Source organism: Girardinichthys multiradiatus, chromosome 12 (genome assembly GCF_021462225.1).
Source record: "Girardinichthys multiradiatus isolate DD_20200921_A chromosome 12, DD_fGirMul_XY1, whole genome shotgun sequence".
Lineage (NCBI taxonomy): Eukaryota > Metazoa > Chordata > Actinopteri > Cyprinodontiformes > Goodeidae > Girardinichthys > Girardinichthys multiradiatus.
This window is the reverse complement of record NC_061805.1, coordinates 39631642-39645691: the sequence shown is the minus strand read 5'-3', so window position 1 is coordinate 39645691 and position 14050 is coordinate 39631642. Positions and strand designations below refer to the sequence as shown.

The following is a 14050-nucleotide window of genomic DNA, read 5'->3' as shown; positions in this document are numbered from 1 at the left end:
ACTTATTTTGTGACCTCAGATATTATCTTTGGTGAATCAAATTAAATTTTAAATTATTGAGTTAATTGATACCTTACTCAGAAAACCCTACACTAATTTGATCTGTCTCTGGTATTAAAATAATCTGCATTCGATACTTTTAGGACAGTTTTTCCCTGAAATGCAAATATTTGAAGGTGGGAGCGTTCTTGTAAGCTTGCCTTCTGCTGTGGTGAGGTGCAGTTGGGATTTTAGGGCATAAATTTCGAAATGTATTTCCATCATGTTCCCATGTAACTACAAGAATAGTTACCTGCTTGGCCTTTTGTTAAGGTGTGATGTATGTGTGAGAAAGGAAGGGGAGCCGTATAAAATAGAGCACTGAAAAAACACAAGAAAACGGGTCTTTTCCTTTTAATGGCTTCAACTAACATCTCTGCAAGAACTGCCAGCTAACTGCTTCTGTCAACACCTCCGAGGTAAGACTTGCCTGTCTCCACTAATCTGTGCTAACCTGTCTGCCCCTGTTTTCAGCTTAACCTTTGAAGACTTTCCCCCTTGTTTCCACTGACCTGCTGACTCCATCTAAATTCACCAAACCTTAAATAATTCTCACTAAAATCTTAGATGCTGTTTTTCCTCTAACATGGTTTAGAAAGCTAAGATTGAGACATTGCTGCTGCAGCTAAATTGTGGAAACAAGATTTTTGATAGCATAGCTGCTAAGCTAGTCTGTCCGATGTGGCCTGTTCCTAAGAGTAGAGTTTGTTTTGTAGTCTTGTGCTGGTTCGTCATTGTTCAGTCTTCCTTATCTATAATTGACCGATTTGTAGAGATGGTTTGTTGGTCACAGGTGCGACGTTACTCCAAAAGCTGATGGTGTGGTTGAAAACAAATTTCAGCTTGTTTCTTACTGATGGTGTTCATATTATGTAATGTTTTTTTTGTTTTGTGTCTCTTTGTTGAACAGAAGTACAAGGGGAGAGTAATGGCTACACTGTCCTAGAAGAAGGACAAGAGACTGAAGACGTTGAGGAAAATTATGTAAACAATGAGGGCTGTGAGCACTCCAGCGACGAAGATGTGGAGAAGGCAGCAGATAAAGGGAAGCAGGAGGAGGGGGGAACAGTCGAGAGTCATGTTGCTGCTCAAGACTGCAGTGGCTCTAGACCTCTACTGATGGACTCTGAAGATGAAGAAGAGCATGGACCTCTGGTAGCTCTCCATTCATCCCTGCCCTCCAACACAGCACCAGTACAACCCTCTGCCGCCTTCCATCAATCGACGCCAAGCGCCTTTGCTGAAACAAATTCCTGGAATGTGTCAGAGACAGGTGTCACTCCAGATGTCTTCTCCAAAGCCCCCTTTCCAACTTCACAGGAGGACTCAGCTGATGTTTTTGCCAATGCTCCATTTCCACGTGCTCCTCTTGTAGCTCCGCATCAGCTCGATGTGTTCTCACAGGCTCCCTTTGGAAAAAGAAAGGAGCTCCTAGCTGCACCGCCGAAGGCCTTGTTCCCCCAAGCAGCTGGAGGTCAGGGTTTACCTACCGATCAGGGAGTGCTGGGACAGGTCGCTCAACAACCGTTTCGCCCTCAAGCTCTGGCCAAATATTCCCGACACTTCGAAGGACCTGCGCCTGAGCAGCCAGTAGCAGCTGCCAGTGTTGGCAGGCAAGCTGTTGGATCGCTTCAATCATGGACGTCAGAAATTAATGCTGTAGACCCGTTTGTATCTGCACCCTTTCACCTCAAAACACCGAAAGAGAAACCCTGAACACATGCTCAGGTGGCAATGTAGCAGAAATTTGCACCCATTGATTATGCAAGCTGCAACAGGCTTACTGCATGCTGTCACCAGCGCTGCAGCTGGACTGCAGGCCTTGAACAGGTTTCTTTCCCAACTTGCTCAAATGAATCAGGTTGTCCAAGTTTTCCTTCCCAACCCTTCAGTTATCTTTTCGTCCTAGTATGCATCTACACCAAGACAATGTTGGGGTCAACCATTTGATTGTTTTCCTGTCTACCTCAGTTACTTATTGTGAGGGAGGTGTGCAGAAGCTTTAGCAAAACTATTATCTGAACATTTAAGATTGACTGGCTGTAAAACTGTGATCTAATAGCACCCTATTTATTCATTGCAGTGGTTATCGGAGTAAAAGCATTCAGCATCTCAACTTCAAAGAAGCTTGAAAGGTGGTTAAAAGAAACTTTGGATTGCACCATTAGGGAATGACCTAGATTTTGTTAGATATTTTGAAAGAAACTGTTCAAACCATCTAAATCTCTGTTTTGGGGACATTTTAGTTCCACCTGACTTGTTAATGAATTGGAGGCTGGAAATATTTGAAATAGACATTTCCATTATCAAATATATTGAGATAAAATTTATATGTATACAATCTGGTTTTCTACCTAAAATGTTAAAAAAAAATTTCCTCTAAATAATGTTTGTCATCACTGATAATGATGAAATGTCTGTCTTTGTTTCTTTCTTGTGCATGGCTCTGATTTTACAAAGTAAAGGATAATTCAGTGAAGTAGCTCCTGAGAACCTTTCTGTAGGTTCTCCAAAAAAAAAAAAATTTTCAAAACAGATTTTAGTCGTCTAGTTGACCAATCTGCTGCATGAAACATAATTATTTGCCTTTTGTGCCCATCTTAAAGCTGCTGCCTTCACATCATTTGTTCACTAGCTTTCAGCACCAAATACTACTTCTGCTGGCTTTAGTGTGCACTTCAACACCATAATGTAGCCCTATAGAAAACAAATCTATCACTTCCAAAATGTGCACAAACTGACACATGCAAGTCTGTAAAACTGACATGAAAATGTCGTACTAACTTCAGCACCTAATCTTTGTAAATCCAACCAGGGATTGTAATAATAGTGTTGTGTGAGACCTTGAATAGTGCCTGATTAATGTGTCCTTTAATTTATGTCATTCGCTGTTAGAAAAACCATAAAATATTTTTCAATCTATGGATTATAACATCTTGTAACTCTAATTGTTACACACCATGTCAATTTTCAGAAGGGGGATCCTTTCTGTTTCAACCCAAAGGTCAAATTGTGTTTTTGTGCTGCAAGTGAAATTCCCCCCAAATCCTTTTTTTTATTATTTTTTTTTTCCAAAAAAGGAAATCTCCTTTCTCATCCAGCTGACACACATGAAGATTGCACAAAGTAACTGACATGGAGTCATGGTTCTGTAAGAATGTGTTCTGCCAGCTGTAAAATAGGTTTTGAGTGTTGTAGTTGAGGTAACTTCTGGAGGAAGGGCAGATGATACTGTTTGATATAAAAAGCACCCAGAATACTTGTGCTTCACAGCCTGCCTTTAAAAATAATGTCATAAACAAAAATATTAAATGAATGTAAATCAAATTCTGCACGTTTTGCCTTTCTTTGTTGCTTTTTTCATTCAGGTACTTATCTGGTTTTAAGCTAATGGCAGTTAAATCTCAGTATAATTAAACCGGATCTACGAAGGCGCCAGAGATTTATTAGTAAATTACCAGCATCATGAAGACCAGTAAGCACACCAGACAGGCCAGAGATAAATTAGTGGAGAAGTTTAAAGTAAGGTTAAGTTTTAAAACTATCCTAAGCTTTGAACATCTGATAAAGGACGGTTCAATCCATCATCTAAATTAGTGATGAGGGTAACATGAATGGAGGCCAGTCGTCAAAGGATTTGAGGCAACATTTTGAAATTATGTCAGACACTCCATCCAGTCTGACTGAGCTTGAGTTTGTTTTGCAAAGAATAGAAGTTTCCAGGTGTACAAATCTGGTAGATACAGGGTGTAGGAGTGAGTATAACTGCATTAAACACCTTTCAGATTTTTATTAGTAAAAGATTTAGGAAGCTGTGATTTTCCTTCAATTTACCATGTAAGCACTACTTTGTTCTATCACATATAATTCCAATAAAATTGTTTTTGTTTGCTATGGGGAAATATGTAACTTGGTTCAAGAGGGATGATCACATTGTATACAGGTATGGTACTTGTATATACATTAAATGTGTTATCTACAGAAATATGCCTACTTATTAAAGTTAAATAATATATAAATCAAATAAAACCCTAAATTGGATATATACACTGCTCAAAAAAATAAAGGGATCACTTAACACAATATAACTCCAAGTAAATCAAACTTCTGTGAAATCAAACTGTCCACTTAGGAAGCAACACTGATTGACAATCAATTTCACATCCTGTTGTGCAAATGGAATAGATAACAGGGGGAATCTTTGGCGATTAGCAAGACACTCAATAAAGGAGTGGTTCTGCAGGTGGGGACCACAGACCACTTCTCAGTACCTATGCTTTCTGGCTGATGTTTTGGTCACTTTTGAATGTTGGTGGTGCTTTCACACTCGTGGTAGCATGAGACGGACTCTACAACCCACACAAGTGGCTCAGGTAGTGCAGCTCATCCAGGATGGCACATCAATGCGAGCTGTGGCAAGAAGGTTTGCTGTGTCTGTCAGCGTAGTGTCTAGAGCCTGGAGGCGCTACCAGGAGACAGGCCAGTACACCAGGAGACGTGAAGGAGGCCGTAGGAGGGCAACAACCCAGCAGCAGGACCGCTACCTCTGCCTTTGTGCAGGATGCTTGGCATTTGCCAGAGAACACCAGGATTGGCAAATCCGTCACTGGCGTCCTGTGCTCTTCACAGATGAAAGCAGGTTCACACTGAGCACATGTGACAGACGTGACAGAGTCTGGAGACACCGTGGAGAGCGATCTACTGACTGCAACATCCTTCAGCATGACCGGTTTGGCAGTGGGTGAGTAATGGTGTGGGGTGGCATTTCTTTCTGGCTTCATGTGCTCGCCAGAGGTAGCCTGACTGTCATTAGGTACCGAGATGAGATCCTCAGACCCCTTGTGAGACCATATGCTGGTGCGGTTGACCCTGGGTTCCTCCTAATGCAGGACAATGCTAGACCTCATGTGGCTGGAGTGTGTCAGCAGTTTCTGCAAGATGAATACATTGAAGCTATGGACTGGCCCGCCCGTTCCCCAGACCTGAATCTGATTGAGCACATCTGGGACATCATGTCTCGCTCCATCCACCAACGTCACGTTGCACCACAGACTGTCCAGGAGTTGGTGGATGCTTTAGTCCAGGTCTGGGAGGAGATCCCTCAGGAGACCATCCACCGTCTCATCAGGAGCATGTCCAGGTGTTGTAGGGAGGTCATACAGACACGTGGAGGCCACACACAATACTGAGCCTCATTTTGACTTGTTTTAAGGGCATTACATCAAAGTTGGATCAGCCTGTAGTGTGTTTTTCCTCTTTAATTTTGTGTGTGACTCCAAATCCAGGCCTCCATTGGTTAATAAATTTGATTTCCTTTGATGATTTTTGTCTGATTTTGTTGTCAGCACATTCAACTTTGTACAGAACAAAGTATTCAATGAGAATATTTCATTCATTCAGATCTAGGATGTGTTATTTGAGTGTTCTCTTTATTTTTTTGAGCTGTGTACTAATATCAGTTTTTGTTCATATTACCTGTGCTACAGTCCATTAAATAATTTGAACAGTCACTATGGTTGGATAAACCCTGACATTTGATTGGTTACATGCACAGCAGTTTGACTGCAGACCAATCACCTTGTCCATTGCAGTGTTGACCTAGATTATGACATTTAAAAGACAAAGGTTTAAATATTTATGCTTATTCTTTTGGCATTTTAATTATTTTCACATTGGCTATAGGTAAGTAAAATTTTATATAGCATCTCTCAAGACAGATCACAAACTGCTTCACAACACTATGACAACACATAGGTATGAATATTAAAAGAATAATAGATTATTTAATGCACACAGTTTAGAATTTACTTTTATCACATATACAAAATATCTTAATATTGACTCCTTTATTAAACTGTAGGACCTTTGGCATATGATAGTTTAAAGGTTTTTCAGTACTTTGATAACATTAAGTTTGTCTAAGTACCAAGATAAAAGAAGACTGTTATGACGTCAGAACGTTGGGACCTACTTTCTATTTATACTCTTCAAATTTAAACTACTTCATGGGGTACCAATACAAACAAATGACACTTTTTAAAGGTACAGGGGTTGGACAATGAAACTGAAACATCTGGTTTAAGACCACAATAATTTATTAGTATGGTGTAGAGCCTCCTTTTGAGGCCAATACAGCATCAATTCGTCTTGGAAATGACATATACAAGTCCTGCACAGTGGTCAGAGGGATTTTAAGCCATTCTTCTTGCAGCATAGTGGCCAGGTCACTACGTGATACTGGTGGAGGAAAACATTTCCTGACTCGCTCCTCCAAAACACCCCAAAGTGGCTCAATAATATTTAGATCTGGTGACTGTGCAGGCCATGGGAGATGTTCAACTTCACTTTCAAGTTCATCAAACCAATCTTTCACCAGTCTTGCTGTGTGTATTGGTGCATTATCCTGATACACAGCACCGCCTTCAGGATACAATGTTTGAACCATTGGATGCACATGGTCCTCAAGAATGGTTCGGTAGTCCTTGGCAGTGACGCACCCATCTAGCACAAGTATTGGGCCAAGGGAATGCCATGATACGGCAGCCCAAACCATCACTGATCCACCCCCATGCTTCACTCTGGGCATGCAACAGTGTGGGTGGTACGCTTCTTTGGGGCTTCTCCACACCGTAACTCTCCCGGATGTGGGGAAAACAGTAAAGGTGGACCCATCAGAGAACAATACATGTTTCACATTGTCCACAGCCCAAGATTTGCGCTCCTTGCACCATTGAAACCGACGTTTGGCATTGGCATGAGTGACCAAAGGTTTGGCTACAGCAGTCCGGCTGTGTATTTTGACCCTGTGGAGCTCCAGACGGACAGTTCTGGTGGAAACAGGAGAGTTGAGGTGCACATTTAATTCTGCCGTGATTTGGACAACCGTGATTTTATGTTTTTTGGATACAATCCGGGTTAGCAACGAACATCCCTTTCAGACAGCTTCCTCTTGCGTCCACAGTTAATCCTGTTGGATGTGGTTCGTCCTTCTTGGTGGTATGCTGACATTACCCTGGATACCGTGGCTCTTGATACATCACAAAGACTTGCTGTCTTGGTCACAGATGTGCCAGCAAGACGTGCACCAACAATTTGTCCTCTTTTGAACTCTGGTATGTCACCCATAATGTTGTGTGCATTTCAATATTTTGATCAAAACTGTGCTCTTACCCTGCTAATTGAACCTTCACACTCTGCTCTTACTGGTGCAATGTGCAATCAATGAAGACTGGCTACCAGGCTGGTCCAATTTAGCCATGAAACCTCCCACACTAAAATGACAGGTGTTTCAGTTTCATTGTCCAACCCCTGTATATCTTAGTTGTTTTTGGATGCGTTCTTGCTAGAGGGCGCTAATGTACATAAACATACCGGACGTGAATCGCTAACAGCTACAAGAAGAAGACGAGGAGCAACAGACCCGTTTTGGATGTTCAACCAAACAATAGCTCTTATGAGAATGCGTTAAAACAGTAAGTATTATCAACGGTCAGCTCTCATATAAAAATGTATTTAAAAACGAGGTTTATTGGCGTCATTTGTTCTTGTTCGGTGAAAACGCGCCTTTTCCTTTTCACTGCTTTCAGTCTACATTCGTTCTTCTGGGTTATTTCATTTGTGTGAACTTGAACAGATACTTGCTGTGGGTCCTGCTGAGCACCATGGCAAACCAGAGGGTACTCCCTCAGAGCAAAGAGACTCTGCTGCAGAACTACAACAAGAGACTCAAAGACGACATCAAGTCCATCATGGACAACTTCACGGAAATCGTCAAGACTGCAAAGGCAGTTTACTGGTTTCTCACCCCAACATGTTTTCCCCCAGCAGTAACGTCTGCATCACTCTCACACCCTTTCCATATCCTGCTTTTATCTTTGTTCAGGTAGAGGATGAGACTCAGGTATCACGACCCACCCAAGCAGAACAGGACCACTATGAGATGCACGTCAGAGCTGCAAACATCGTAAGTGAGGCACAAAGCGTTATGCTTCCTGTGTTGTGAAGCAACCTTTAATTCATGGATTTGATAGAGTGGGAGATGTTATTATGCTGCACAGCATATTTGAGTAAATGCTACTGAAAGTGGAAACCTGTACCTCACACATTGAACTTCTCCTGACCAACATACAAAAGGCTGTGTGAGGTGAAGAAGTAACACTCCACATCCCCACAGGGAAACATGGTGACCGCACCATCATGCTGTGGGAGGCGTGTTTTCATCCACTTCACAATAATGTGCTAATTTGTGTTGCTCAGTAGCATATTTGCCAATACTTTAGTGACTTTTAATGTTTTTTCTATGTTAAAATGTGTATGCATGTGTGGTACTACTGCTGTCTTGAACTGCTGTTTATATGGAGTATATAAATAAATAAATGAATATAAAAGCTTAATGAAACAAATTGAAGCTTGTGGTTTTAATGTGACAAGGGGTAGGAATACTTTTGCAAGGCACTTTGAGTTGCTAATTTATATAAAATAAATAAAAAATAATCGTCAAACAGTTTACGTTCACTGAGCTGCAGGAACACTATATTTCCCAGAATGCTCCACACAGAAACATTCATTAGATGCAACATTTTACAAGGAATAACAAAACTAAAAGTACAGGAACATTTTAGACACAAAAAAGCACATCAGATAATATGAAGTGGGTCAGAATGTTTCTTCTTGGAGATGATGGTGGATTGTTTAAGTAGTTTTAGACAGTTTTTTTTTATTTTATTTTTTTTATTCTGTGTTGCACCAGGTTCGTGCCGGTGAGTCCCTGATGAAGCTGGTGTCAGATCTGAAACAGTTCCTGATCCTGAACGACTTTCCTTCGGTGAACGATGCCATCAGTCAGCAAAACCAGCAGCTCCGAGCGCTGCAAGACGAGTGCGACAAGAAGCTGACGTCGCTCCGTGATGAGATCGCTGTTGACCTCTATGAGCTAGAGGAAGAGTATTACTCCTCCAGGTACAAATAGGCTCATCCCAGCGCCCCAGTGCCGTTCCATAACCAACTCTGATGTGTCCTGTCATCTTTTAACCCAGTTACTGCTGGGCCTGTTTTAAATGGTCTCGGTCTGAGATTGTTTCGTGTCTTCATCAATCCAAACATCTATTCATCCACATGCGCATCACTGCTGAATGTCATGTTCACTGAGCTCATTTTCTTGGGTATCTTTAAGATGTTACTGTTCACAAAGAGCCTTGACATTTTGTTTTTCCTAAGTAAAGATCTTGAAGGGCCAAACACTACATATCAACTTCCTATATGCCTATCCAGCGCTCCGTGATCAGCATGTGTTTGAGACACATATTTGTTTACTGTTCATCTCACACATTTTTCTGGTGGTACCTTTTATAAACAAGAGAGATTGACGTCTAAAATGCCTTGCCAAAGTATTCACAGCCCTTATACATTTCAGAGTAGAACCACAAACCTCAATGTATTTTATTATTGATAGACCAAGTCAAAGCAATACATAATAGAGAAGTAGAAGGAAAAATTATGCATGGTTTTAATATTTTCCAAATAAAATCCTGAAAATTATGCCCTGCTTTTCTGTTCAGCTCCCCTGACCCGCTTTTTACAGACAACAATCAGGTTGAGTCAGACTGGATGGAGAGCATCTTTAAACCCTAGTTTATGTTTTTCAACATTTTCCCAATATCTGGATTTTGATTAAGCGTTTCTCACACATTAATATGCTTTTATCTAAACAATGGCATTTTAGCCCTGCATGTACAGGTCCTTCTCAAAATATTAGCATATTGTGATAAAGTTCATTATTTTCCATAATGTCATGATGAAAATTTAACATTCATATATTTTAGATTTATTGCACACTAACTGAAATATTTCAGGTCTTTTATTGTCTTAATACGGATGATTTTGGCATACAGCTCATGAAAACCCAAAATTCCTATCTCACAAAATTAGCATATCATTAAAAGGGTCTCTAAACGAGCTATGAACCTAATCATCTGAATCAACGAGTTAACTCTAAACACCTGCAAAAGATTCCTGAGGCCTTTAAAACTCCCAGCCTGGTTCATCACTCAAAACCCCAATCATGGGTAAGACTGCCGACCTGACTGCTGTCCAGAAGGCCACTATTGACACCCTCAAGCAAGAGGGTAAGACACAGAAAGAAATTTCTGAACGAATAGGCTGTTCCCAGAGTGCTGTATCAAGGCACCTCAGTGGGAAGTCTGTGGGAAGGAAAAAGTGTGGCAGAAAACGCTGCACAACGAGAAGAGGTGACCGGACCCTGAGGAAGATTGTGGAGAAGGGCCGATTCCAGACCTTGGGGGACCTGCGGAACCAGTGGACTGAGTCTGGAGGAGAAACATCCAGAGCCACCGTGTACAGGCGTGTGCAGGAAATGGGCTACAGGTGCCGCATTCCCCAGGTCAAGCTACTTTTGAACCAGAAACAGCAGCAGAAGCGCCTGACCTGGGCTACAGAGAAGCAGCACTGGACTGTTGCTCAGTGGTCCAAAGTACTTTTTTTGGATGAAAGCAAATTCTCCATGTCATTCGGAAATCAAGGTGCCAGAGTCTGGAGGAAGACTGGGGAGAAGGAAATGCCAGAAGTCCAGTGTCAAGTACCCACAGTCAGTGATGGTCTGGGGTGCCGTGTCAGCTGCTGGTGTTGGTCCACTGTGTTTTATCAAGGGCAGGGTCAATGCAGCTAGCTATCAGGAGATTTTGGAGCACTTCATGCTTCCATCTGCTGAAAAGCTTTATGGAGTTGAAGATTTCATTTTTCAGCACGACCTGGCACCTGCTCACAGTGCCAAAACCACTGGTAAATGGTTTACTGACCATGGTATCACTGTGCTCAATTGGCCTGCCAACTCTCCTGATCTGAACCCCATAGAGAATCTGTGGGATATTGTGAAGAGAACGTTGAGAGACTCAAGACCCAACACTCTGGATGAGCTAAAGGCCGCTATCGAAGCATCCTGGGCCTCCATAAGACCTCAGCAGTGCCACAGGCTGATTGCCTCCATGCCACGCCGCATTGAAGCAGTCATTTCTGCAAAAGGATTCCCGACCAAGTATTGAGTGCATAACTGTACATGATTATTTGAAGGTTGACGTTTTTTGTATTAAAAACACTTTTCTTTTATTGGTCGGATGAAATATGCTAATTTTGTGAGATAGGAATTTTGGGTTTTCATGAGCTGTATGCCAAAATCATCCGTATTAAGACAATAAAAGACCTGAAATATTTCAGTTAGTGTGCAATGAATCTAAAATATATAAATGTTAAATTTTCATCATGACATTATGGAAAATAATGAACTTTATCACAATATGCTAATATTTTGAGAAGGACCTGTATGTTGAAGGCCATAGTCCTGCTGTAAGACAAACCTCAACTTTAGTCCCTAACATTTTACCTTCCATGATTGCCCTGCATTTAGCTCCATTCTTCTATCCCATCAACTCTGAGCAGCTTCCCTAATCCTGTGGAAGAAATGCATCCCCACAGCATGATGCTGCCAACACCACATTTCACTATGGAAATGGTTTTTGAAAGTAATTGTTAGTTTGTTAATTGTTTTTCGGACGAATGTTGGTCTTTGAATGGTTAAGGTAGTTGGTGGCACTGCATTTTTTTTTTAGGGTTGTTGAAGTAAAGGGTATGAATATTACTGCACATCTCACTTTTTAGATTTTATTTGTAAAAAAAAAAAAAAAATGCATCATTTTCCTTCCACTTCACTACTTTGTGTTGGTCTATCACATAAAATCGAAATACATGTAGTTTCTGGTGTTAAAGTTAAAAAGTGTTATAAGAGTTATAAATACTTCTGCAAGCCACTGTATTTTCTGTAGGTTTTCTTCTTTTTAATCAAAACTTCATTTTCTGCAGCATCCTGTGGATTTATGAGACATTTTAGTATGAATGGCAAGAGATAAATATTTTATTTGTAAAATAAATTCTATAAAGTTAAAGCTGTTTTATTCATTGAGATGTTAGAAGCAACACAAGGTTTTATATGAAGTAGGAAAATATATTAGAACTAAAGTAATATTTTTAATAGAATGTGTTGGAATTTATGAATTATTTGTACTGTTAGGCCCAGATTGCTTTTAACTTATCAGATTAGGTTGAATCTAAACTTCAAGTGTTTTTTTATGTAGAGGTGTTCTGATAAAGGAAATTATGGAATAAAATTTGTTGTTTCCATCCAATCAGTCTGTAACCATGTAAGCGGTTCAGAGGACTTGGAATGATTGAGAAATAAAGCAGAGACAAAACGCTGCAGCACTTTGTTTTTTATTTGAGACAGTATGAAGGAATGTCTCTGGATGCTTAATGTGGACTTAACTTTCCTGCTGCCCTTGCACTGCTGTCTAAATCAGCTACTAATTCCATCCTTTTGCTCATCTTAAATCAAGTTGTAAATCCAATCAAATGCTATTTAATGTTTGTTTTTCTGTGCTTTTGCTTCTAACAAATCTGTGCTTTCATGTGCTCAGCTATTTGTATGGGTGTGTTTATTCTGACCTGCTGCTCTCGTCTGCTTCTCTTTTTCTGTGCTGCGCTGACTCTTTGCCTCCCAACCGGTTTCTGCTCTGCTGCAAAGCTACAGTCAGTGGAACAGCACTGACCTGCCACTGTGCGAAGCCTACCGCCGGCGGGACAGTTGGGCCTCTCCAGATAGCAGCTCCAGCTCGACCCAGGAAGACAGAGAGGACGCAGTCGGGACCCCTTCGCAGGAAGCAAACGCCCAACACCACGTCAATGGACATGGGACGACCTCCGCTGAGAAACCATGAGGAGGAAGAAGGGATGTTTCTGCTAAATCTGGGGACTAGTGGTTTAGATGTTACCAATGTACTTTTGGGAAAATGTTTTGTTTTATGAACTTAAAACTGGACTACTATTTCATATTTACTGGTAAAAAACTGGAAAATGAAGTGTACTGAACAAAATCTTCTGGAAGGTCCTGTTATACGAAGGTTGGAGCCTTGATGGCGAACTCTTAGTAACATTCCTGATATCAGTTAATTTTTTTTAAATGAAACAATTACTTTACTGTGATTTACAGTACTTGGTAAATGGAATATAATGCAGAGAACTTTTAATTGATTCACCTCTGAGCTGTTTATATGAATTTTTAGAAATGCACAAATCAGTCCTTTGCTGGCCTTTTGCTGAACATTTTCCATTGAGCTAAAAGACAAAATGTGCTGTAGGTTCCTTATAGAAATATTGCTGTGTGGTTCCTTATAGAGGTCCCAGTTTTGATTCCAACAGAGAATGGAGGGATTACATAATTATGCTCCCAATTTTTACCAAACTCAAAGTTCAAACAAAATACAAACCTGAAAATACATTTGACATTTTCCTGGTTTCATGCATTTAATAAAAATATTTTTTTTTTTTTTGTGTGTATTTAACCAGGTGAGGAAGGAAACATTTATCAATTTTTAGAACTAGCTAACTGATTGGTGTATGTTTTTATATTCTATATGAATGTGTTTATCCCTGGATTTTTGTTGTAAAACTTACTTTTGCCCAGTTAAACCAATCAGATCACATAAAAAAAAAAACATGCTGTTTCTGTTTTTTTTTCTTTAACTGAATGTATTCATATAGGAGTCACAGTGAAGTCAGACTAATAGGCAGAACCTGTAGGGATTTAGCAGAGAAGCACAGTGTAATGAATAATCTCTGCCGCTGCATATAAGCACTAATCGTTTTGAAAACAATTGCAGTTCTGTTGAATATTGTAATATCAGTTGCAGTGAACCCACATTTTTGAGTCTTTTCCGTTGTTTCAATTTTCCCACCATTTTCTATTGCTTCGTTTTCACAGCAGCTACAAATGTGTGTGTGGTGTATATCAAGACAACACAACTAGCCAAGTGTATGATCCACATGCAGAGGGTAAATCCATGGCACTATGCATGAAAATATATCCAACCCAATATTACATCAAAGCAAGTCATTGTGGTTTTAAGCCCGATATTCCCAACAATATTATGATAATTTGGATTCAATA

The 14050-nt window shown here is 40.4% G+C and overlaps 2 protein-coding genes across 11 annotated transcripts in view; both read left to right on the top strand.

Annotated features, from left to right (window-relative positions):
- The window catches only part of LOC124877647 (AP2-associated protein kinase 1-like), a 30967-nt gene extending 27601 nt beyond the window's left edge, over window positions 1-3366 (top strand). For all 7 annotated transcript variants that reach the window (XM_047381016.1, XM_047381015.1, XM_047381012.1 and 4 more), the window contains one exon: window positions 950-3366. In XM_047381016.1, coding sequence (XP_047236972.1) covers window positions 950-1755 — 806 coding nt within the window. In that variant the 3' untranslated portion in view covers window positions 1756-3366. The remainder of the gene's footprint in view (window positions 1-949) is intronic.
- A 3995-nt stretch (window positions 3367-7361) lies between these two features.
- On the top strand, window positions 7362-13605 carry med22 (mediator complex subunit 22). Of its 4 annotated transcripts, none has more exons than XM_047380942.1 (5): window positions 7362-7511; window positions 7673-7823; window positions 7922-8002; window positions 8789-8997; window positions 12635-13605. In XM_047380942.1, the coding sequence occupies exons 2-5, from the start codon at window positions 7701-7703 to the stop codon at window positions 12819-12821; spliced, it is 600 nt and encodes a 199-aa protein (XP_047236898.1). In that variant the 5' UTR covers window positions 7362-7511; window positions 7673-7700; the 3' UTR covers window positions 12822-13605. The 4 variants fall into 4 exon arrangements, with proteins under 4 accessions (XP_047236898.1, XP_047236896.1, XP_047236899.1 ...); XM_047380940.1 differs by having other exon boundaries at window positions 12629-13605; XM_047380941.1 differs by having other exon boundaries at window positions 7376-7511; window positions 7626-7823; window positions 12629-13605.
- Window positions 13606-14050: the final 445 nt, after the last annotated feature.